A 26,681-nucleotide genomic window follows, 5' to 3' on the forward strand; every position below is an offset into this window, starting at 1 on the left:
AGAGGTCCTTCCAATCTCCTACTACCCAGAATATTTGTTCCCTTCTTACTTGCCTATCAAATAATTAACATTCAAGACCAAGCCTAATTGCCTATGTCCTGCTTAGCTCTTGGCAGTAACAAAGGGCTCCTTTTGTCCAAGCTATTTTCATGTAAAGTAGCTCTGTCTGTCCCTACATTTGTACGCAGCCCAGGTTTCTCCATTTTCAAATATTGGATTGTATAAGCAACTATCGCTGAAAGAGACAGGGAATACCAGGTCTGGTGCATGGGCTTTCCATAATGTAGAATGAGAAGTTGTTGGGAAAGCTAAGCCAAGGACTCTCACCATCCCCACTGTTGTTTCTCTCGCTCCGGAAGATACAATGCTCTTCTTTAATGTGAGCCCCACTCAGCACGATGTCCTGGCGCCGCTCAGCATCTGCTTGGCCAACCCTGAACACAAGAGAAAGTGTTTCCCAGGGAAATTCAGACACAAAAAGCACTACAAACAATAAACCTCTTTCTCCCAAAGAATATTCTTTGTACATACAAAAAAGGTACCACTTTTTTTTTAATCAGAGGCTTTCAACTGCAAATTCTATTTTCAAATATGGGCAACTTCCCTACATCAGAATAAGAAACCAAGGAACAATGATTTACCAATGTATCTCACACAGCATTATACAAAGACATGAGTGAGCTAATCTACCTAATGAATTTATGTAAGATGTAAGGAGGAAAATTTTTACTTAGGGTCTTTTAGGGAAAAGCTACATGTTAACTGGTTCAGCTGGCTAAGACACATAATTTGGGAAGAGTAGAGAGGATACTTTGCATCTATTTCAGGTGGGGAAATCAAATCATTACAAGATAATTTTCAACAACTTCCCTTTATTCAATCATCTAAGAGAAAAGAAAACACTAAGTGACCAAAAGAAACAACCATACCTTGTAATTCCATCTTTGATGTAATAAAGCAGGCATTCCGACATCAGTGGGTCCTCATTGAGGTTAACAAGATGTGGGGTCTGAAAAAGGTTACAGATTAGCTGGAGCAAGCGCCCTGAGAGCTGTGACAACAGGAGGCTGAGGGTTTCCTGGGTTACCCACAGGCGCTGGAAAAGAGACTGCCTTCCCTCCAAGTTGCAATTCCGTCATACATAGAAAATACTCTCTCTGGGCCTCCCAAACTGCACTCATACAATACCTAAGAACATGAGTTCTGAGATAAAGAACAAGATCCAGTTCTTGATAAGGTCAAAACATTCAGAATACAAAAGAAAAATTAGGACAGGCCGATTCTCTGGATGGGTAATCATAATTTTTGTAAACACTTGGACAAAAATCTTGAATGGTAACAGAATATGCCACCCCAAAATATGCCACTTTAAGATATCATTTTGAGCGGTAGGCACTTGAAAAGGAGCCAGTGCAGAGAGAGGCTTTCTCTGAACTCCCACATCTGCCTCAACACAGATCCTCCTGACGGAGCTCAATAGTCATAAATCCTCCAGGAGTTTCATTAACAGGGAAGGTGGACTCTCACCACAGGAGAGGAAGCCAGAAGTCACCACCACACCCAGACAGACTGTCACACACTGTCTACCCCACTTCCCATCTACTCTTCTAAGGACCCTAAAAACCGTTTCCTTTCCCCCAGGGGTCTATCTTCCCTCTCCCTTCCCTATGACAATAATATCTAAGGCTGAACTCTAAGCCACATCCAGGAGTTAGTGATTTTTCCCTGGGTATCTCCCATGTATACATAAGGTAGACATGTTAATAAACTTCTATTTGTTTTTCTCTTGTTAATCTATTTGTCTTTTATTACAGGGCTTTCAGCCAGGAACTCAGAAGGGTAGAGGGGAAGTTATTTTTCCTCCCCTACAATTCCAATAAATATTTAATTTTTCATTTGCTTTATAAAAATGTCCTTCACCACCATCTGTTCTCTGTATTGATGTTTAGTGTGTGTTTTTTTCAGATTCCACATATAAGATCATAAGATATAAAAAATTCCCCACATTCCCATCATCTCCCTCTAATTTTTATCAGTTCTTCCATGGTCTGTTATTATCTTTAGTTTATTAATTAGTCTGTACCTTAAAGAAGAAATTAAAATTACTGACATTCAAAAAATACATACATCATGTAAAAATTCTCATCTAACTCTAATATTTCTAAAATCTTTTAAAAAACCAACCTTCTTTGGTGAAAATACCCCACTGGAATCCAAAAATAAGTCACAAGGTGTTGGAGTCAAAATCTACTCAAGATAGTGGCAGCAAGTGTAGAAAAATGAAAGAAGAGGCAGATGAGAGGTTAAGAAAGGAACTGCAAAAGATGATTAAAAATAAATTAGAAAAACCTCTACATCTTTTCAACTAGATCTGCCTCTGCAGTTTGAAAGCTTGCTGGTTTGAGAGAGTCAAAGGCCTCCTTGGGCAGTATTCTTTAGGGCCCATCATGACACTGGTCTAAGAAAAAAGGAATCTCTATAACAGGTTTTATTTTTTTCTTTTCTTGCCTTAAAGGAATCTCCCCCCAGTTTTACTGAGGTATGATTGACAGATAATAATTATATTTATTTAGTTGAACGTGATTTTTAAAAGGTGTACAATGTGTCAATTTTATATACGCACACATTGTGCAATGATTACCACAATCACGTTAACACATCAGAAACAGGTTCTAACACTGAATTTGGATATAGTTAGTTTCCTGAGGAAGTCCAGAAAGTTAAAGCAGGATGGGTAAAATTAAAGTAAAACAAAAAAAAGGTTTTAAAACAGAGCTGCCAGTTTAGAATTCTGTGATTTTTATATCACAAAACTTACTCAAGTTATTTATTTATTTTCTTACTCAAGTTATTTATGATTTGTGTTAAATACCATATTTTTACAAGATGTCATATAATCACAGTTCCTAACATTAAAAGATATTATAAAATATCCTTAAATATATATATGTGTTGTGTGTATAAAGATATAGATATATGCAAAGGCAAACTCTAAATTGTAGCAAACCTATAACTGCTAAACTCTTTATAATCCTAAGTAATATATCTGAATAAATAATGTCTTAAGCTGAAAATCACTGACCTTAGGCAATACAAACATATACAATACTTTTACTACTGCTCCAGTTTTACAATATATACCTAAAATTTCTTTAAATCGATCTTCTTTGTTAAAAAGAACACACTGACATTTATTTTTAAAAGTTATGTGAAAAACTTAACCAAAAGAAACCTAGCAAAAATCACAGAAATATTTTATATCACATAAAACAAAAGTACCAACTGAAACTCCCTACCCATTCTATGCTAACCTAGAGAGATCATTATCAGATCCTTATGTGAAGACTTTAAGTCTCTTAACAGCCAACTTGAGGTCATCTGAAATGAAGGACCGTTTATTATTGGTATGAAGTATGTGGTTTGTACATCGAATATGTTCTATTATTACACAAATAAGCACACAAAATAATCACTTGATGATATCTTCCGATATCTAACAACAACTAAGAAGCAACTTGGTAAAAAAAACAACACACACACACACACACAACAAGCAACACACCTTACTATTCTAATTAACTAAAAGATATCTACTACTTCCTAACTATGATTATGTAAGTAGGAAGGTAATTACTGGAGTCCTTTTTTGTAACTGGTAAAGGAGCAGAGGCTAGGACGAGGAGAGGAGTTGCTTTGCTCAGTACACTGTTGTCTATAACATAAATTATAGAAGCACACTAAAATGGTTCTTTTTCTGAACAGCTGGAACTGCTTCTAGAGAGTTATAAATGAGGGTTGCCGGCATCTGTGGGAAAATCTACAGAGAAAGAGTAGCCCAACAGAAGCAAGGAGAGCTAGGTTAGGCTGGGCCTTAAGAGCAAGCAGCAATGAGGAAGATTAAACATGCTGAATCATGACCATAAGGTACAGATTTATTGCCTTGGGTTTTATTTTGTAAATCATAAATATAATAGGTTGCCCTTGGGCTGTAAGATGAAATCAGAAATATCTGAAATTGAGTAAGCCAAGTCTCAAGATTTTGTTTTAATAACATATTTTTATTGATTTCAGAGAGAAATGGAGTGAGAGATAGAAATATCAATGATGAGAAAGAATCATTGATTGGTTGCCTCCTGCACGCCCCACACTGGGGATCAAGCCCGCAACCTCGGCAAGTGCCTTGACGGGCAATCAAATGATGACCTCCTGGTTCATAGGTTGACACTCAACCACTGAGCCACACCGGCCAGGCCAAGTCTCAAGATTTTAAAAAAAGGGAGGGAGGGGTTTTGAGGGGTCAGCCCAAAAAGACATGAAGCACCCCAATGACTAGACAAACAAAAAGTGCTTCTGTTTGGTTGAGTTTCACAACATTATTTCCTACCTTTTTAGGTGAGAAAACCCCCAGAGTTCCTCCATCTTCCCGAATGGCAACTCCCATCTCAGCCAACAAGGCCTCTCTAGAAAAAACAAAATCACATCAGAATTCTAATACCAAAATGTCAATTAAATCAGTCTAATATGAATTGAAAAATAAAGCAAAGCAAAAACAATTGTCCATGTTTAAAGTCAGTAATACATGTGAAAGAATCTGCTTATCTCATCATTAGAGAAACTATTTTTAAGAGAAATAGCACATTCAAAATAAATTATGCTCCTCTATTAGGTATGGTTATCTTCATCTAAATAAGAACTCTGTCTCATCTGACTTTAGAGGTAGACAATAATTCGTAATGTTTATTTGTATAAAAAAGAAAGGGATATTCCTTAAGGCTCAACATAAAACTCAACCATTTCTTCAAAATCTAGGAAAGCAGTCAGAAAGAAACTCTGATAGATGGAGTACTGTCTATGAATGTGATTTTTCTCGAATGTTATATTCCCATGTTTAGCATGATATCTGTTCAATAATTCTAGCTTAAAATTTCTATATTAAGTAAGAAAGTTCTAACTGTTTGATACATTTACTGTATCAATACATTGGAACTTACTTCTGCCTAATTGCTATGATGAGAAAAGACCGACATTTCAAAAATGTATATTTATTCCAATAGCAAAAGTATTATTTTCGGTTATGTTCACATTCAGGGTAGAGATAGAATAGGAAATTTAAAAGTTTTCAACTTAAACTCCTTCATTTCTTACCAAGAGGTTCTATAAAACTTTGAAAGACAAAAATTAGAACAGCTTTAAAATTTCGGCAATCTCCTTGCAAATTAAAAACTTTATCCCTCAACATCTTCCATTTTTACATGGATACCCAGCAACACGCAGTATGGTAACTACTGAAGCACCATGATTTTCTAGAGAACATTTAAGTATGTGAATTTTATTTCAAGGTATAAATTCAACAGGCCATAAGTCCCCAGCCAGGTTTTTGTTGTTGTTGTTTTAGGATAGAAGGTTCTTTGTTTTTAACTTCTATTTTATCTTTTCTTACTATAAAATTAATCAAGATTCCTTAGAAAATTTAGAAACATCCCAGAATTTAACCTCCTGACCTCTCCATTCTGATGGCCTCTGTTTTACGCAGCTTCTCTTCCCAGGTTTCATTCAACTCAGCAATGATCTTCTCCGATTCCTACGGGAGGAAGTCCACAGTTAAAGTGACAGTCTCATAATTTGGCATAGCATGCGTAGGAAGGACAGCAAGAAGCAGATGATGTCCTTTGAGAACATGAGGCAGAATCTAATATGATGACATTTTTTCCTTTCTTAATATGTAAAAAAAAAAAAATCATAAAGACCAGACCTAACACTAAATCAGTCCCAGATATATTAATTTTCTTAAGTCCTAATAAAAATACCTTAATAGTGTGTGTGTGTGTGTGTGTGTGTGTGTGTGTGTGTGTGTAGAGGAAAGAGTAATAGTAACACACCAATATACAAGGCACTATTTCTGACATCCACTTCTACAAAAGAATAAAGTTCCCAAAGGTATTAATTGCTTTTGTTTCACTATTTCGTCATAACACTGATGGGGTTCAGAACACGCTCCCCAAAAAACATGGCATCTTGGCATACTCAATACTGTAAGCTGAAGTAATTTGAAAAGTGGTATGTGCAGGAAGGACTCTGATCTCCTGACGCAGGTTATCAGAGCGTCAGGAGAGGTGTCCCCTGTACCGGGAGGAAAGGAGCAGCCACACTTCTGAAGACGGAGGAGTGCCAAGAGGAACCTGAACAAACAGGCCTTGATAAGTTCCCCGTTTCCTATTCTGAGCTCACACCCCTTTGCCCTATCGCATTTCCCCACAACTTTTCACTCTTCGTCAAACTTAATGCTCAGGTTTAACACTTCTTATGAAGACTCCTGTGTCGTGTCAAACTTTTGTTAAATAAATTGTATATTTTTCTCTTATTAATCTGCCTTTTGTTACAGGGGCCACATTAGAAGGAAAAACATTTTTCCTCCCCTACCGCACAATACCTTCTGAACACAAACCCAATGACCAATATATAAAGGTTTAGTATTAATCTCAACTGAAAACATTTTGCCACTGAGTGACAACTTCCTAATTTCTTGCTGAGTGTTTAGTATATGCCAAAAAATAAGAAATAAAACATCTTTCTTGCTCTTAAGGAGTTTACTGTATACCAAGGAAAGAGAGAGAAGTAACTGAGGATGAATTCATTCAGTAATTATATGTAACCCCATTTTATGCCAAGCCCTGTTCTAGACACCTAGGGGTGTGGGAGGGAACAAAAGCCCTCCCTGCCTTTATGAGACTTTCATTTTAGTAAAGAGACTGAAATAAGTCAAGTCTATCGTACAGCAGACTGTAATAAGTACTTTGGAGAAAAATAAAGCAAGGAAGGAAAAGAATGTCGGGGAGGGGTAGTGAGAGAGCAATGTGGAGTGGGGGTGTTAGGACAGGACTCACTGAGAAGGTTCTATGTGAGCAGAGCTGCCACATGAATATATGAGGGAACAGGTAGGAAATGCCTGGAATTTTCCAGGAACAACAGTGTGGCTAGAGCAGCATGCTCAAGGACTCTGAGTGGGTATGGACGAGAGAACAACAGAGCTGTGTGCTCAGTGCTGGAACTGAAGCGCTAAGTGTGTGAGGCAGGACTGCGTGATGCTTGTATCAATGAATGAAGGACAAGTAGGAATTGACTAATGGAGGAAGAGCAAGTACCAAAATGGGAGATGAGCATATGCAAAAGGCAGGAGAAAATGCTATCATGGAGACAAGATAAGAAAGTTAGACAATGATGACAATAAGATAATAACACTGTGATGATAAGAGTGATAGTGATTAAGAAAAAAAAGTCTTAATAGTTCACAAAATAGTCTGATTCATTTAAAAGGCTATTATAAGAAGCCTCTGGGATCCCAAAACATAATTACACAGAAAGAAACTGTGAATATGTAATACAATAAACCCCAGGGGTCTGGCATTTGCACGGGGCCATGAAAAACAGCCAAGAGTAAAGAGTCAAGGCAGCAGCTGAAAAAGCAAAGGACAGGAATCAGGAGAAACAAACTGGAGAGCATGATGATGATGATGATGATGGAGGAGAAGAAGAAAAAGAAGGACAATAACAACTGCTATAACCAGCTAAGTTAGGCAAAGAGCAAAATTGGTAACACTTAGAGCTGGCGTGGGCATCAGTAAGGTGGATATACAGGGGCCACGTAGGAGGTGTACTTTCGGGAAAGAAAAGTCAGTTAAGTTAGAACAAGTCTGCAGGAGGTCAGGGGGGCCTGAAGAAAAAGAGACAAAAACCATCCAATTGGCTCTCATTAACCCTCCAAACATGCACAGGCTGAGAACCACCTGAATGGCATCTCTACACAGTTCTCTAATAGGAATGACTAATATTGCAATGCATGTGCCAATCCAAAGCTAAGTGAGGAAGAACCAATATGCCACGAGAGAGGGCTAGCAACTAAGAAAAAAAACCATACAATTTCAGCAAGCAGTAAGACAGCCAGGAAAGGATGCCAGGTAGCAAGCGGTCAACAGTGTGTCTATAAAGCATCACAAAAACTATTCTATAACTCTAACAGGGTAGTGTTAAATGCTTCTGCAAATGATTGTAAAAGGGCAAGTACAAGACAAGCTGTCACCATAACTATATGACACTAAGGTTTATTAATGATAGCGGGGTAAAAATGATTACAGTCTCATAATGACAACTTCAAAAACAAAGAAACAGAATATGATGACCCTGACCAAATCAGAACACTAGTGCTTAGTATACACAAGCCCACAAGCCACTGATGTTTGCTATAGAATAAAAAGTGACCCATGAAATAGCTTCTTTTCCTAGTTGGTTTTCAGAAAAAGATCATGTCAGAGCAGAGGTTTTTCTGGCTATATTTTGGGGTAACTGTAAACTCACCCTAAGAAAGCAAAATTATTGTCTAGGAATCCTCTTACTATCATTCTGCTGCCAACTCTAAAGTGACCTCTTTAATTTTACTTCCCACCTGGAGGGTAAATCAAAATATGATTGCGATGTAGAAAACAGATGTAATGAGTAAGCTGAGGAAGGTACTATTTTTATTTTTCAATATAGCTTCAAGTTGAAAATGTTTATATTGTTTAGAATGCTATTTTTTAAAACTCTGAAAAAAGATGAGAAAATGATATTAAGTATCAGACTAGCAAAACTTCAGTGCTGGGAAAACTATTTTTTCCAGAATCATTCTAAGGATAAAGAAACTGGGGGTCAAAGAAACTAATTAATTAACCTGAGGATGCAATTCTTCCTGAGCCAGGATTAAGGTAGAATTGATAGACTTTAAAGGAAATACTCTAAAAAATGCTCACCATAAATTATTTAATAAAGGGGGAAGGATATTCTTTCTTCAAGCCCGAATAACAAACTATGAATAAAATAGAGATGCCAACAGGAAGCAGCTTTCAGTCTCTGAGTCATCAACTCACTCTGCAGCAGACCTGGCACGCTGGTGTCCAGTCTGCCCACAACCACGCTAGAAGTCTAATTTAAGATTAAACTAAAATGAGGATTCAGAGTTAAGAAATGAGGAGCTGAGGAGACAAATCTTTAAAAGGTCCTTCCTTCCTACAGGTACTACACATAAAGAAATCCCGAAAAGCAGAATGACATCAGTAACTTTTTTTTAAGCTCCAAGGAATGCTGGGCTCAGGTGTCATTCAATTTTATTGTTACATCACATATGTCTAGCTATGTGTACAGCACTGGTTAATAATTATGTTTATATGGCTCAATACAATCTTTTTCTTTTGTCAATCCTCACCTGAGGATATTTTTTCCATTGATTTTTTTTTTTTTTTTGGAGAGAGTGGAAGGGAAGAAGGGAAGGTGAGAGAGAGAGAGAGAGAGAGAGAGAGAGAGAGAGAGAGAAACATCAATGTGAGAAAGACACATGGATTGGTTGCCTCCCATATACACCCTATTGGGTGGAAATGAAACCTGCAACCCAGGTACATGCCCTTGACCTGGAATCAAATCCACGACCCTCCAGGTGCATGGACTGATGCTCTAACCACTGAGAAACACTGGCCAAGGCTGGCTAAACACAATTTAATCTCTTCACCATGATTCAGTTATGGTGGCAGAGAAATCCACCAAGTCAGAAAAATTTTTATGAAAAAAATTAGTTTAAATTCTGATATTTAAACACTTAGGGCTTATCCATGAAACATGCCTTGAAGCCATCAGATGGCCAAGCTTTTATTGTACTGGACACAGAACACTTCATAAGTGAATTCCAGTGTGGGCCCCTTGGGCTGCCTAGCACAGCATTAGCCCTTGCATGCTTTTGTAATGGATATTTGCTGATATTTATAGTCTAAGCCTAAGCAATGGCACTCACAGTGCTGACTTTGATGTCAGACTAATAAACAAACACCACTGTCACCACACGGTGACTATAGCTACATCTTTGAAAATTTACTGAATAGGAATTAAATCAAGATTACATACATTTCAACTCAGTTTGACCTGCAACTAAAAACTGAAAGCAATTACATGTCTTCTGTTTTGCCAGAGACATTTATGAAGGGATCAAGATATTTATGATGGGGTAACAGACTTCTTCCATATGAAAACAGACTATTCAATGAACAATGCAGTAGCAACATCCTATGTAAAAATAGTCTACCAATTGATGATGTTTTTGAGAAGCAAAGGGAAATAAAATGTTGGGAAAATGAATTGACCCCTCTATTACTGTTTTCCATTATGGTATTTTTATCCTACAGTGTCATGTCTTAGGAATGCAGCTCCTTCACACTCAACAATGAAATAATCCAAAAATGAGGAATTCTCAAGCATTTCTATCATACAAACACTGCCTTGCTGTGGATGCAAGATGTAATCTGCCTGCAGCATTAAAATGCAGAATGGAATTCTCCCCATTCACAGCACAAGAGCAGCATTAAGGTGCTTAAGCTTCAGTGAACTACCCTGCTACATTAAAAACTCAAGATTGAATGCAAAGAAGCTATTTCCTAAAGGTAGGGAAAATGGAAGATTCATTTATGTTGGCTTAAAGGACCATTAAAACAAAGAATACAGTTTTGTCTTGTTTTTGGTGGCAAGTAGGGAGGTTGGGGGAGGGTTCCCTGAATAATGGCAGTGTTATGCCTTAGAAACTATTTGCAAAACACTGGATGATCTAATTCTTCAGAGTCTGCTTAATGCTCTGACTCCTAGCATTCAACATTATTTCCAGTTGGACCCACTTGGCATTAGGATAATTTCCTCTTTTACACCAAGAAGTATGCTAAAGGAAGGTGTAATCTCATTAGTGCACTAAGGCTTTAATAAGCAGACAGTAAGATTCAAAATTCCCAAATAAAAAGCACATTTTACATTAAATAGGAAGTGGGAGACTTCCCTTTACCTTCCCACAGAGCCCCGCATCCCCACGGAGGCCTCAGCACAGCACCTTTGTCACTGATGCCTACGTGATAAAATACATGAGTACAGTCTTCTTGCCCAGGGCTTCGCTCAAGTCTTCAGGAACATTTAAAAGTCAATTTTACAACAGCAGAAATTACTCTTCACTTTGCAACATGAAAAGTTTTCTCACTCCCTCTCCCTCTGCCACTTTCCACTAACATGTTCTGGAGGAAGATACAAGATAATTACTTTGGTTTCCAAAGCACCTTATTTTAGGAGTAAAATGCCAAGGGGAAAGGTAGGCTGATTAAGAAGCAGAAGGCCATTTTTCATGTTAAAGCTTTCTCAGCCTCACCCGAAAACTGAAAAGGAAGCATTTGTCATCTTCAACTATCAAGCTTATTAATTCCTCTTAGTGGTGAAAACCTCGGCAAACCTTTCAATCGCTAATCTGTCAGAGGGCCACTGCTCTCCCAGTCCTTGAATGGGCAGCAGTCGTGGATGCCAAGAGGACTATTAGCCGGCAGCATGATGGCAACTTCCCAGCTCCTCAGTCAGTTTCTTCACACTCCTTGCTTTCCCCACCCTGGCACTTGTGAACACAAAGGCCAGAAGATATGAACAAACCATGATCCTGGAGGTGACAAGCAAGGGAAGAAAAGCATCTGTGATGCTGTCACAGTGACCTGAAGGGTGGCCCCACAGGTGACAACTGTCTGCTCTCGTAGTCACTGGGGGGGGGGGGAGAACCTGTGAGTCAGAAGGCTGCTGTTCCTGACTTCCACCTTCATGGAGAGAGGCAAGAAAGTGCCTGACCGAGCCAGCAACAGGCTGGGAAAGCTAAGCTGAGTGCCAGGACAGGGGCCCTGCACAGGAGGCGGCAGCCTTCCACAGCAGTGACCACAAGGTTTCAAGGCCTTCCATGGACTTCCAAAAGATGCCGCTTCATGTGTCTCTGAATAAACCTGATACATAGCTACTCAAATGTACAAACTTTCTTTTGATTGTGTATTTATTTTACAAAATAAATGTATGGCTCTACATAAAATTCTTCTGATGAAACCAAATGTTTTCAACTAATTAATTAGTTTCCAACTAAATTTCTAACTGAACAAGTTCACTGTGACTTATAAACTACCTCCGAACTAACGGACATACCCAGGTACTTATCAGTTACTTAGCATGGCCAGCCTATGATCTGCCCTTGAATCTCTCCCACTCTGCCTGGCCACATCAGAGTCAAGCATTCTGGTGAAGAGAAATTAATTACGTTACAAAGTAGCAAATTCCACTTTCAGGATGCCTCTAGAAGTTAAAGTTCTTCCATATGCTGAACCAAACTCTCAGTGATTTTTAGTTCTAATTCTGCCTTGTGGAACTACACAGAATACTTTCATTTAGTCTGAATTATTACTCACCTTTAGACGTTCGATGGCTTCTTCTCCTCCAGGTGTAGACATGATCCTCTCCTGAATACTGGTCACAGATGTTAAGCCCACCTGACTATTGAGTGAGCAGGAAGATGAAGATGAAGTAAGGGACCCCATGGATGCTGTGGAAAAATTGCCAGGGCGTTGATTCTCAGAGGCTAGCAAGTACCTATGCTTATTGTTCTGAAAATCTTTCAGATCTGGGAGACAAACAGAAGGGAAAGCAGAAAAAGTAGAAGAAAGGGAAAGGAATAGAGAAAGAGAAAAAAAACAAAAACAGGAAGGAACACCCGTGTAAGAAAAGAAAGCATGAAAGTGCCAAGACAAAGTCATGTTATAATACAAAAACAGTTGTACCTGCTCTAGATGGCAGTTCTAAAACATGTCTGTCTTTAACACTGGTATCCTAGAGGTTAAGAACCAATTCTGAATTTAGAAACTAAAAAATTACAGCATGGTTAATGTTTTATCAGGTAGGGACCTCAAAGGATAATGCTTAGGCATTCTCCTTTCTATTCCTTCTGTGGCTCCAAATCTACAATGCCTTAGATTTACACTACTCGTAAATCCCAGTAGTGTGTCACAGTAAGGGAAAAAAGATGGTCACTTATTTATCAATAATAACACGTCAGCCACGCCCAGTGTTTTATAGCATTCAGCAAAAATTCCCCCCAAAATGTCACAGTTAAAACAAAAATATGAATACTTAGTAATGTCCTTTGTTTAGGAACATTTCAATATCCTAAAAAGAATTTTTTAAATACATCGTTTTTTAAAAATAGGAGAGGTAATTGTAGAAATGACAGGAATTTTGTCTAAGTCCTGGTTATGAACTTAGGGCTGATTGCTTGCCTTAACAGGGAAGAACAATTAGCAAATGGATGTTTACATTAATCTGTTAGAGACGCAAAAATTAAGGCTGAGTATTTGCTAAGTAAGGCTCTCACTTTTCTTAAAAATATGACCATGAGTCATTGTAAGTCAAGTTCCCAGTATGAAAATGCAAGTTTTAGGGACACACTTTCATTTACTAAAGTTTTCAATAGAGCTATAGATTTTGCTTTTAGACTTAGTTTTGGCAAACGAGCCACAAACAACAAAGTTCAATAATTTGCTGTTTGTACTTTTCTTCATTAATCATCCTTCTCAAATAGACTCCAGAGAAAAACCATAGGTATTGGTGCATTCCAATTTTAAAATTAGCTCATTTTTCAATTTGAGAAAATCTACATTGCTTAAAATTCATATAAAAACTAAGTTTTCCTTAAAGGAGCTGAGTCAATACAAAGAGTAAGAAAAAAATGTAAGTTCTTTCTGGCCTATTCATGTCTAATTAATCAAAGCCAGTTCTTGAACCCCTTAAAACTAGTGGTTGCTTCAAGACAGTTTGAAAACCACCATCTGCAAATATAGAACATAGGAAAACAAGCAAGTTTTAAAGGGAGGATAGGGACTGCAGCAAAAGAATTAGCCATCAGGTGATGGCAGCAAGGTGGGAAGAGCAGGAAGGACAGAGTTAGACAGTCCAACGGACACATGCAGGCCCTAAAAGGAACTGAGTGTAGTAGATCAAAACGGAAATTCAGAAGTGGTCAGGGCTGCTTTCCTGCGCGATACGGAATTAAAATTTAAGTCATGCACAGTTTTCAGGGAGAAGCCACAGCTGCTCAGGAAAGAGTGAGGCCCCAAGCTGGCAGCACCTCTGGAGCACAAAAGCGAGAACAAGAGGTGTTTTTCCCACACCAGTGTTGGTCAGCTTTGGAAATCTCAGACAGAGCCGTCCAGTCCAAGAGTCACTCTGAATTAGAACGTTTAGTGTCCCCAAGGCCTAACTTTGTCACAGCAGCCAGAGCTATATTTGGTTTCTCCTATGGATTTCCTCACTCTGTCAAGCCAACAAATCAATAATTCCTTGATAAACTATCTTAAAAGGGTAAGAAATTATTTCCTCACCAACTTAGTAACACATATGGGAAGATTAATGTGTGATCCTTTTAAAAATATCCTCATTTCAAGCACAAATTTTATTCACAAAAGTTTTTAAAATTTAATTTGCAATTCATGAAAAAGAAAAAAAAAGTTTACCTAACTATCAAGCAAGCTGAGGCCCAAGATAGGGAGGAAGCCAATTTAGCCTAATCCAGGGGGAATGCTAATCCAACAGTCACAGAGCTGCTCAATCACAGAGACTTCCCAACTGGAAGTGACTGTTTTTAATTAATTATATATACACTGAGGCTCAGAATTACACAGCTAAGTAAAAAGGACTTTTCTACTAAATAATCATATTTGAAGGATATCAAGAGCAAGAAAGGTGTAATAATGATTAAAAGCTAGGGCTCTGAATTACACTACCTAACCTGACCACACAGAAACCATTGGATCTCAGCAGCCAACTAACCCCTCCTGGTAACAGTGTCCTCACTGGTAAAATGGACATAATGGAACTTTCTGAGTTATTGACAGGATTGAGATAATATATCCAAGGTACTAGAACAGGGCCTGACACATTATATACACTCCATAAGCGTGAGCTGCTGTCATTGCTATTATCATCATCTATGACTCTGGATTCAGTTTAATTACCTAAGTAGAAACACTGAAGGGTAGAAGCAACATGAGATTCTTCAGCCTCTCGACTTTATTCAAGACACAAACTGAAATGCAGCAAAGATTGCTTTGCTAAACGTAGAAGGGCAAAACTAGGATCATTTCTGAATCTACACACAGTATGCTCTGTCTGGGATTTCACTGTTAAAAACTGCTGGCATGCAAAGCTCGTTTTAGGTTAATCCAGCAGAGGCAGACTAGCAAATCAGAGTACTACTGGGAATGACCAATACATGAAATACACACATTTGCCTCCACTTCCAGAGTAATCATCGATCAATGGATCAACTGAGGGTAAGCAGGAGGGAAAATACAAGAAGGATCAAAGTTCAGGTTCAGCAGTGACACAGAGAGGGAACAGAGCAGTATTTTGGCATTTGGGGAAATGAAAATATTAACACAGACTATATTATCATTTTACAAACTGTATTCATCTAAAATCAAGTGCTAATCAGTAAGACAAACTAAACTAGAAAACCAGAAGAGGCCTTGAAAATCTTATTAGAATTCCAAATAATATTAATTTTACACACAAAAAACACACCATAAATATGCTCTATTAAATAAAGCCAAATACTATTCTACCTGAATAATCCAGTTAACTCACTTAAGAGAATTTCTGATTAGGCAGATTGCCTAATCAGACATAACCAGATGCATTTTAAGACAAATGAATTACATTAAAATTAGATACATTTTAAGACAACAATGTAAGACAACGTTCTCTGGAAGTCTAATTCTTGAACTTAAGGTCAATTAAATATTTTCCCCTTCATATGTTCATAGGGAACAGGGTGGGGAGCATTCACACATATATCACTGCTACTACATTAACCCAGAGAAACCTGTAACACAAAACAAAAATTTCAAGTAATATTTTTATGAAGTAATTAGTTTCTCAGTGAGAATAAGCTTAATATTCCAAATAAATTCCATTGCTGATCTAAAACAGAAATCTATCAAAAATACAAGTAGTGATATATATTCATGAAAAATTAATTTCATGAGTTCAAATGGATATCCTGGTACATACTATATAAAAAACTTCTGAGATCATTTTCATTGTTTTTTTGAAGAAGTTAAGGGAAAAACAGCCTGGCTGGTGTGGCTCAGCAGTTGAGTGTTGATCCAGGAACCAAGAGTTTGATTCCTGGCCAGAGCACATGCCTGGGGTCTTGGGATTGATCCCCAGGAGGGGGTATGAAGGAAGTAGCAGATCAATGATCCTCTCTCATCGATGTTTCTTTCTATCTCTCCCTTCCCTCTTCCTCTCTCTCTAAAAATAAATAAAAACATTTAAAAAAAAGGGGGAAAAAACCCTTTTCCTACCATCAAGCTTCATCAAGTTCCTTAAATCTAAATTTAAATATAAGAACCCTGAAAAGGATTAGATTTTGTATTGATCCTTAATCCACTTACTATCAATGATATCACCCAGTCCCTGAGCACGAAGAAGGTCCTTCAGTCGCGTCACCTCCTCCTTTAATTCACGGACAAGCTTGGCATTGGGGTCCTCATTGATAACAGCATTGCATTTAATCTGTTTTGCACGATCTGCATATCTAGATCCAAAAAGATTCATTTTTGCCATTCCTCAGATGCTCTACTTCTCCTAAGTAACATACCATTCTTTCTTTTATTTCTTTAACATACCATTATTTCTAAAGCAAAAAGCTTGAGTATTTACACATTTATGGGCCTTAATAACAACACATGTGTATCAAGTTTTATAGTACCTTATAAAGTTGAAGAAAAAGGCTCGGATGAATTTAAGTGATTTACTCAAGATCACAAAAGAAATAAATACCAGAGAAAGGACTCAAAACTGATTAGTCAGACTATAAGTGTTCCTTTTCATTATATCAAGTTTCTTTAATGAGAGAAGAGTAGAAAGTTTGGGATTAAAATAATGAAACCTATTCATATATATAGAAATACTCTATTAGTAAACATTCTGTCATTAATTTTTTTAAATGCTACATGTACTGATAATTGTATTACTTTTTATGACTTGAGCATTTCTATAATGACAAACACAGGGACACTTCTTTTTTTATAAATATGAATATTTTAAAACTTTCACTATTATCTAAAAGTTATCTGAAAATCTAACTTGAACAATTTCAATATTTTTCCTATGAAAATGTTTTTCCTTTCTCAGTGAAACCGAAAACCATAAGCCATAGGTCAATTCTATTATAATAAGAATCTCCTTCCCTTCACATTTTCCCTATTATGAGAAGGCTGGGTCCTCACGTACATAAATGACTACCCATTCAGCATAAGAATATGCACGGCCTAACAAAATGACTTAACGTGGCATTGTGTTCTTGTAAGCTATTGGGATCAAACTGGAGTACCTCAGAGTGCTCAAAGTTTCATCATAGTTGATATCTGCTGGGCTCAGAGCAGCAACCATTGCAGTCCGAGAATTGCCACCTAAAAGATGAACCGTGATTATCTCAAATCACTCTCATTTTTAAAAAATTTTATTGAATGTACCAGATCAGACAGCACAACCTTAGATCCTAAGATTTAATCAAAAGTCAATAAACTTCTTGAATGTCCCCCTGTCAGGCACTGTACTCAGATCTTGGGGTCTGGATTTACTGTGTCCATTTTCCCTCTTCCCAACCAATCAAGACCTCAGCCACTTCACCAAAGCTGCTCTTAGCGATGTGAATGTTAACTGGTGACGTGGACGGCCCAAAGGCCATTCTCAGTCTCTTGTTTCTATCAGCAATACTGACACAGCTGATTACTCCCTCCTGCTCATCAAGGAGGGGAAAGGGCTAATGAAACAGTGGCTGAAGGTCCTAAAACATCAACAAAAATGAGTAAGGGTTGGTTACATCTGATTGCGTACACCTCTAAGGAGCATGAAGCTTTCAAAGAGGAAGAAGGAGCAATAGTTTGAAGCAGGTGTGTGGTGAGGAAGACAACTACTTCACAGTTTATGTCTGGAAGTCAACGACATAGGGAAGAAAACCCTGGTTTAAATAAAGATATGCAAATCCAACCAGCTTAAATAAAAAAGATAATTAAAAACCAGTGGTCAACATACCTAGATTTTCTCGAAGGAGCCAAGTAAGCACAGAATCCCTGTAGGGAATAAAATCAGTTTTCTTCTTCTTCTTACTCTATATTAAACAGAAAAGAATGGTTTTAGTGTTAAGGAGGAAAAAGCCACATGAAAGACAAACTAGCCTAAAATTCCCAAGTAAATTAAATTACAGTAGAACCCTCACTGTAGAAATTTAACACTTCACAGCTTCAGTTCTTCACAGTACCCCAAAGCTCATGTAATAAAGTAATTGTTTCTTTTTATGTTTTATTTTGAAAAATTTGTAACATACACAACAGTTTAGAGAGTAATATAATGAGCTCCCATATATCCATCATGCAGGTCTAACCATTTTCAATATTTTGCCAATCATGTTTCAATTATCCCTCAAACACTTTTTATTCCTGAAACATTTTGGGGCAAATTGCAGACATCATGCCCTTTTTATCCCTAAGCCCTTAACAGATAAGGACAATTTCTTACAGTTCCAAGACCAAATTAAGGAAATTTAACATCAACATACTACTTCTATCAATTACCCTATCCATGTCATGTCTTTTATAGCTGGTAGTGTTTTAAAGGAAGTCCAACCTTTCACCTATAAATACTTCAGGTACATATCTCAAGCAGAGAAAGATTTAAGAAAACATAACTGCATGAACATTACACACTTAGCAAAATTAACAGTAACTCCTTAATATTATCTAATACCCAACCCTCAAATAATACTTTTTACTTTTGCTGAGGGGCAAATATGAATCCTGTACATTCCAGGCCAAATGTGTAGGAGCCAGTCATTTAGTTAACGCATTTACTTATTCAACCACCAAATCATCAAGTGGATTATTACATATCTAGTAACTCTTGTAGAGCAATACAATTTGGTTTCTTTGAATGGAAATTATGCCCAAATTAAATCCAATCAGTAGAGTTAGAGTATTAGATCTAAGAAAATAATATAATTTGCTAATCTTGAGATTTATAAAGACTAAAAAATGCATTTTCTATATATAGTTTATTATATATACTGCTCTCTCCGTAACCCTTCTCATTATTACAGAATAAAGCAAAAAGCACCAATGTAAAGCCAGTGCTGCAGAGGAGGAAGTTATATCCTTTGAAAATAACATTTTTGTAGATAAGAGCTACTCTAGTCCCTGCTGGCTGACTGATGTATTGTGATAAGTTAAGAAACTACTAAGGAGAAAGCCAGGGTCACTGATATACATCTCCCCAGCAATGAGCAGTTTTATAATCCATTCCAGGTACAATATGAGTTTAAATGACACTAAGGATGATCTAGTTCTTGTAAAAACACAGGTATTCAGAAAAGGAAAACTAAATAGCTAACCTCTGGTTTGTTGAGGAGGAAAGAAAGTCGGCAAGCAGTACTTTAATTCCACCTCTTATCAAAAATATCCCCTCCATCTCATCCCACCCCACTCACTGACACACATTCCAACAATCAGAAAGTCATTTCCAATAGCAGGTTCTAAATTACACAGACCTCAAGGGAGATTGAACCCACTCAGTCATTCACAAGCTAATGGAACTTTCACTCCACTACAAAATTCTTGAGGCCGGAGACCTCTCACTACACTTTGCCTATGGTTAGTACTGAAAATGCTGCAAGATTTAAAGCAAGGCAGTTACAATGACTGCAAACAATACTCTAAAAATAAGCAGGCTCACTTTGCCTAAAATATTCTATTTTCATTTCTGTCAATTAGACTAAATTAAGGAATAGCTAAATGAATATGCATAAATAGAACTTCAATCGTTTCTATCTGAAAATACCCTGGAATTTTAGCCATTTCTTCTCTACTTGCTGTCTTACACACATGAATTTCATCTGTCTTACATCCATAATTTTAAAAAATAAGCGCTTCAGTAGTTACATAAAAAGGTTTTATTTACATCAGTAACTTCTCTAAAAAGAAATACTGAGTTTAAATGGTAATAATCCTGTTTATCTCCCCAGTGGAAATAACAAGACATCTTAATTCACCAAAAATTATGCTTGTTACATAAAAACTAAAATTTATTTCTGATCTATTATAGTTATAATGTGGTTGCAAAGTACTAAACTGAATTTTACAAAACTGATTATAAAAAGTTATTTTTTGTGGCACAGAGCAAAGTGGGAAATACATAGGTAAGTACTTTGTAAACTTCTCTTTGAGTTCATATGGATGTTAATTGATGAGCAAATGAACAGGACAAGTTAAAATAATCACTAAGTTTTAACAGTCTTTATGGTTCTGGGGCCCAGATTAAATATTTTAAGAATACCCATAAATGTATATCAAATAGCAGATTTTTAAATCTAAGGCATCTTTTTCTAATAGCAGAGAAAAACAGAAAAGGGACATTACTTTTTATTGCTTTTTTTTGCAATTACCAAGAGTAAATAAATCTGTATGTCCGAAAATATGAGCATAAAATATTTTAGTGCAAATACTGCTTCTATCCCCAATGTTACTCATGTGATTCAGAACAAACTGTGCTCTATTATTTATGCAAAATAAATTTTAGAGTATTTCTATAGAAATATAAGAAAATTTATTATATTTGGATTAAAAAGGATGCAAATAATATGTTTTCAAGATACAGTTAGAATTTTAACTTGATTCTACAGCCTGTGCTTTATGTATAACTGAAAAGAAAAAAAAAATTTAATCATTTAAATAACCTGTGATCCTAGCTGATTTGGCTCAGTGGGTAGAGCATCAGCCCGTGGACTGAAGGGTCCCAGGTTTGATTCTGGTCAAGGGCATGTACCTTATTTGCAGATTCCCCAGCCCTGATCAGGGTGCATGCAGGAGGCAACCAATCGATGTGTCTCTCTTACATCGATGTTTCTGTCTCTCCCTTTCCCTTTCACTCTCTCTGAAAATCAATGGAAAAATATCCTCAGGTGAGGATTAACAAAAATAAGTAAATAACCCATGACTTTTCATGGTAGGAAACAAGTACAAATAATACAAAGATGTTTAAGAAAAATATACAAATAATCCCAAGAAGCCAGCTATGTTTTAGAATGGTACCCTTAAGAAATTTCTTTCATCATCCATTTGTGAGGTTAATAGATCTCTTCAAGAGACAGTCCTTTAGATCAGTGGTTGCCAACCTTTTGGACCTCACAGACTACCAGTGGTCCGTGGACCACTGGTTGGCAACCACTGCTTTAAATCACTAGAAAAGATATTGCAAGATAACACAATGTAGAAACTTCCTCAAATTTCTTTTCCCTTATTCTGAATTCCTTCTTCAAAGTACATCATGTTCCTTAAATTAATTTTGCTGTGAAGGCTCATGATTCAGGTCCACTCTAAACAGCAATTCTAAATTCCAGAGCCAGAAAACAAAAAACAGAAACTTTTTCTGAAGGTGCCATTTCTACATATGTGCCATGCACCCTGCTGAGGATCCAAAATCATCACAACTGATTCCACAGCTGGTTCATTTTTATCAAACTCCCCGCCCCCCCATACCTTGCTGGTGCAGTTATCCTACAGAGGAAAGCATTTAAAAAAGAGAATGAGAACACAGGATAAGTCTCCATCCAGAAAACAGTGTGTAATTTTTAAGTCATAAATTGAATATGACTTCTCAGAGATAAGCAAAAAAGCATTCAATTCTTTTTAAGGATTCAAATAAGATACTAAACTAAATTAGAACACACATGACTAACACTTTCTTAGCTTCTAACATAAATAACGAAGCTTTTTATATAAAAATTGTTTCAGTTTTAGTGTTCCACTATTAAGGAATAATAAAAATAAACTCTTTTAAAAATACATTACTGGCCCCCAAATCAACAGCATTTATTATGGCAAACTGTTCAAAATACTCCAACAAAGTACTGCATCCTACTTAGAAAAGATTGTACAGAAACAGAAGATACAATAAATACTTGTGGTTTTTATGAGATATAAAATAAGGCTCAAAAAATAGTCAAACCTTAGGTCTTTGTAAAGACCTAGCCCTTCCTTTAGCTTATATAGATCTGTTTACTTTCATTCTCCTCAATCTCTTTTACTTTTAGTACAAAGTGTATTATACCTCGTATCTTATCAAAAAGCTCTAAAAGAAGGAAGGTAAGATTACGTAAGAGGGACAAAAAGGGCAACTGTCATAAACAATCATAAAATACCTGTCAAATACATTTGCTGAGTAGACAAATGTTCCTTTACAATGAAGTAACACTTACCACCTCCGCCAAGGCTGAAATGACTTTGCCCAGAGTTGTGAGAGACTTATTAATATTTGCTCCTTCCTAAAATCAATTCCAAACATGAAAGAATTAAGAAGAATTTCTACAACTGCCACATCATATACAGTATAATCGATAAAATACAATTAGCCATAGGCTAGCATTATTAGTTTATTTATGACCACAAATTCTAAAAACCTCCTTTAATTCTCTCCTCTCCACTTGGTAACATGCCAAGACCACATGTCTAATTGCACAGATCTAAAGTATCTTTAGGATGTTTATGCTCCAAAACTTACTGATGCAGCCTTCTTCCCACAATTCACCAACATGAAATTTCTGCTCTTGTTAAGCATATCTCTAGAGGAGTTCATGTTGGCCTCACATCTGGATCTTGTGTATCCTTTTTCCCACTACTGTCCCTTACTTTCATCTGTTCTTCAAAATACAATTCAACTCTCACCATGAAGTTCTCCTTAATTATTATTTCATATAACTTAACCTTTCTTTGACGTTATAGAGCAGAATTGGCAAAATTTTTCTTCAAGGTTTTGTGGTCTCTGTCACAACTGCTCAACCCTACCATTGTAGCAGGAAAGCAGCCACAGGTAATACATAAATATTTTTGAAATCTTATTTACAAAAACAGTCAGTGGGCCAGATATGGCTACCCATGCTATAGAACAATTACTGACTAGGCCATTTGCTTGACAAGAAAAATACCTTTAATCGAGTCCCTTTGGCGCCAGTTGAATCAGCTCGTTCGCTTCCTGCTAGATCCACCAAGCTGATTTTACTGACCTGGTAAAGAACAATAACATTGCGGCAATTCAAAAATAAGCCAAGCAGAAGTAGAAAACATTTAGAGTCAGGAAACTGAAAGATTAAGGCAAGGAAAAGACTAAAAATATTGATTAGGACTTATATTAGACATAAGACAACAAAGTCAACATATACTTTTTATCAATTTAAAGAGCACACAGAAAGATCACAGCAAGTATCTTGGTTCAAAGAAGTATTTTTCAATGATGTCATAAAAATATGTAAAACTTTGCAGTCACTATGGAAAACAGTATGGAAGTTCCTCAAAAAATTAAAAATAGAACTGCCATATGATCCAGAAATTCCAGTTCTGCATATTTATCCAAACAAAATGAAAATACTAACTAAAAAAGATATGTGCAACCCCAATATTCATTGCAGCATTATTTACAACTAGAGGCCCGGTGCACAAATTCATGCACGGATGGGGTCCCTAGGCCTGGCCAGCAATCAGGGCCCATTGGGGCCAGGCCAATGGGCCAGATGGATTGGGGCGGGGCTGATTGGGGCCTGCCGGCCAGGGAGAAGTAGGGGAGGAACCAAGGGAGGTTGGCCAGCCGGGGGGTGGGGGACCACAGGCAGTTGGCTGGCCATGGGAGGTTGGCTGTGGGAGCGCACTGACCACCAGGGGGCAGCTCCTGTGTTGAGCATCTGCCCCCTGGTGGTCAGTGAGCATCATAGTGACTGGTCGACTGGTCGTTCCAGTTGTTCAGTAGCAATAGTCACTTAGGCTTTTATATAGATAGATAGCCAAGATATGGAAACAACTTAAGTATCCATTGATAGATGAATAAAGAAAATGTGGTACATAAATAAAACAGTATATTATCCAGTCATAAAAAAGAATGAAACCTTGCCATCTGCAACAACATGGATGGATCCTGAGGGCATTATATTAAGTTAAATAAGTTCAACAAAGAAGGAAAATACTACATGATCTCACTTATATTTATTCATTGACCTATTAAATGGCATGTTAAAAATGAAGCTTCCAGCCCTGGCCTCGGGGTTCAGTTGGTTAGAGAGTCATCCTGTGAACCAAAAGGTGGGAGGTTAGATTCCCAGTCGGGGCACATACCTAGGTTTCAGGTTCAATCCCCACGGGGGTGAGTATGAGAGGCAGCCAATCCATTTCTCTTTCACATCAATGTTTCTCTCTCTCTCTCTCTCAAATCAATTAAAAAAACAACAAAAACCTATCCTTGCCCTTCCAGCATGGCTCAGTGGTTGAGCGTCGACCTATGAACCAGGAGGTCACGGTTCAATTCCCAGTCAGGGCACACACCCAGGTTGTGGGCTCAATCCCCAGTGTGGGTTGTACAAGAGGCAGCCGATCAATGATTCTCTCTCATCACTGATGTTTCTATCTTTTGCTCCGTTCTCCCTTCCTCTCTGAAATCGATAAAAAATATATTAAACAAACAAACAAACATATCGAGTGGGGATTTTAAAAATTAAATAAATAAAAATTTAAAAATGAGGCTTTCCGAAACTGGAACTCTTAAATACTGATGGTGGGAATATAAAATGATACTGTTTCATCATATCATTTTACAATGAAAATTGGAAAACAGTTTGGCAGATTCTTAAGAAGCTCAACATACACTTACCATAAGATTCAACCATCCTACTTCAAGGTATAAACCAAGAGAAACAAAAACAAAATATCCACACTAAGACTTGTATGCAAATGTGAATACCATCTTCATTTGTAAGATCAAAAACTGGACACAAGTTAAATGCCTATCAACAGATGAATTAATGAACAAACTGTGATATGTCATCTATATAATGGAATAGTAATCAGCATAAAAGAGTGAACTACTGATACACACAACAACATAGATGAGTCTCAAAATCATTATGTTAAGGAAAGAAACCAGACAAAAAATACTATACTATATTATTCCATTGACATAAAATCCTGGAAAATGTAAATTCATCTATAGTGACAGAAAGCAGGTCAGGGATTACCTGAGGATGGAGTGAAAGGAGGGATGTAGTTAGATTACAAAGGAGCATGAGGCAACTTTTCAGGGTACTAGATAAGATATCTGATGGTAGTGTTGCTTTCACAGGTGTATACATATGTGATCCAGATTTATATGTTAAATATATGTGTTTTATTGTACTTCAATAATACCTCAATAAAGTTTTTAAAAAATGCTTCAGTAAAGTTTAGACAAAAGTATAAAAAATGGATTATTATGGAAGCTATGGTTATGGGATTAATATTACTATTTTTGTAGATTTGATATCATAGTGAAAGAAAAAAAAATGTTTTCACATAAGATGTTCCTTATGCCAGTAAGATGAATACTGACTATTATGTAGCATTAATATTGTAACCTCTGGCTAAGCAGTGTCAAGTTATTTGGTAACGCATATGAAAGTCTATATTCTTAAAAATCATTTTCACTAAAAACAAATAAGTCATCAGGTAAAAGGTAATTCCAGTTTTTAGTGATACTAGTTCCATAAAGTACTAAGTTTATAAGCAAAGGATCTTTTATAAATGCTAGTACAATAACTCTAACTTCAGATTAAAAAATCCAGCTGTATGCTATGTAGGAATATAAGCAGAGTAGAATTCAACATAAATTTATTATCAATAATGACAATAAAATTAACATTTATCACGTGGTTACTCTGCGCCAAGCACTCTTATGTGCGCTTAACCTATAATACTACTTAATTTTTTAACAATCCTATGAGGTTGGGGAAACTGAGGCACAAAGAGGTTACGTAACTTGCCCAAGGTAACACTGTTGAAAAGTGGCAGAGCCAGGATCTAAAGCAAGCAGTTTAATTCCAAAGTCTATATATTTAACTACTGTAGAAAATGAGAAATTAACAAGCAAAAGTATTTGAAGAACATCAGAAATGCTGTACAGTTATTTACTTTCCAAAAATAAAATACATCTTGTCTGTTTCATGGTTTGCTAAAACATTAATCCCACAGTAACATTATCAGAGCTTAAAAAAATAAAATACACATACCAAAGAAGCTAATAATATAATTAAGAGGTTACAGTCAGGAAGAAGAAAAGGGAGTATTTTCTTCCCTCAGAACTGTTTAATTAACTCTCTTGCCTAGAGAAGTTTTCGAGAGCCAAAGTCTTGGATTGTTTTTTCTTAACCCTATTTTCTCTTTTGCAATTTCACTTAGGAACCCATACTCAAAACTGGTTTAGAGAGGAATAAAAATGATAAGCAAAAGGTATAAAATACCTTCCATTAAGTAAAAATTCCTTCCACAAAATGCAGAGGCTAGCTAGAAGGACGTCCGAAAATCCCCTGTGCACAACTCAAGCCCAGAGACTGAAGTTCTCCTACCTTCTCAGTGGAAAGGTTGGTCTCAGTGTCATGTTTCTTCTGGGTGAAAACAATTGTAAACACAGCATGGGAACGGCTACTTGTTTCATTCATGTTGGTAGCTGCCACTGTCCTATAGACACATAAAGGTGACCACGTGACAATGGCATTCTTGGATGAAAGTTAAAAGGGACAGCAGGCTCCACATTGTGGGCATAACAATCACAGGCAACAGCTTTAATTCACAGATTGCAAGACTATACACAAAACACTCTCAATACACTTTATCTACGAGTCTATCAAGTTACCCTCCATCTCCAAAGGTACCCCCTCAGAATCATTTTTCATACTCCAGTTGTCCCTTTTGGAAGCCACTGAG

General features: G+C 36.9%; 1 protein-coding gene across 1 annotated transcript in view; it reads right to left on the bottom strand.

Moving 5' to 3' along the window:
* The window catches only part of KIF1B (kinesin family member 1B), a 132,190-nt gene that overhangs the window by 60,556 nt on the left and 44,953 nt on the right, over positions 1-26,681 (bottom strand). The window contains exons 7-19 of the mRNA XM_081087054.1: positions 26,324-26,435; positions 22,889-22,966; positions 22,163-22,228; positions 21,444-21,461; positions 17,950-18,025; positions 17,246-17,324; positions 16,305-16,447; positions 15,132-15,173; positions 12,264-12,475; positions 5,502-5,581; positions 4,385-4,460; positions 930-1,009; positions 328-434 (exon numbers count right to left, since the gene is read on the bottom strand). Coding sequence (XP_080943180.1) covers positions 328-434; positions 930-1,009; positions 4,385-4,460; positions 5,502-5,581; positions 12,264-12,475; positions 15,132-15,173; positions 16,305-16,447; positions 17,246-17,324; positions 17,950-18,025; positions 21,444-21,461; positions 22,163-22,228; positions 22,889-22,966; positions 26,324-26,435 — 1,169 coding nt within the window. The remainder of the gene's footprint in view (positions 1-327; positions 435-929; positions 1,010-4,384; positions 4,461-5,501; positions 5,582-12,263; positions 12,476-15,131; positions 15,174-16,304; positions 16,448-17,245; positions 17,325-17,949; positions 18,026-21,443; positions 21,462-22,162; positions 22,229-22,888; positions 22,967-26,323; positions 26,436-26,681) is intronic.

This window comes from Myotis nattereri, assembly GCF_964212035.1.
Source record: "Myotis nattereri genome assembly, chromosome: 3".
Classification (NCBI taxonomy): Eukaryota; Metazoa; Chordata; class Mammalia; order Chiroptera; family Vespertilionidae; genus Myotis; species Myotis nattereri.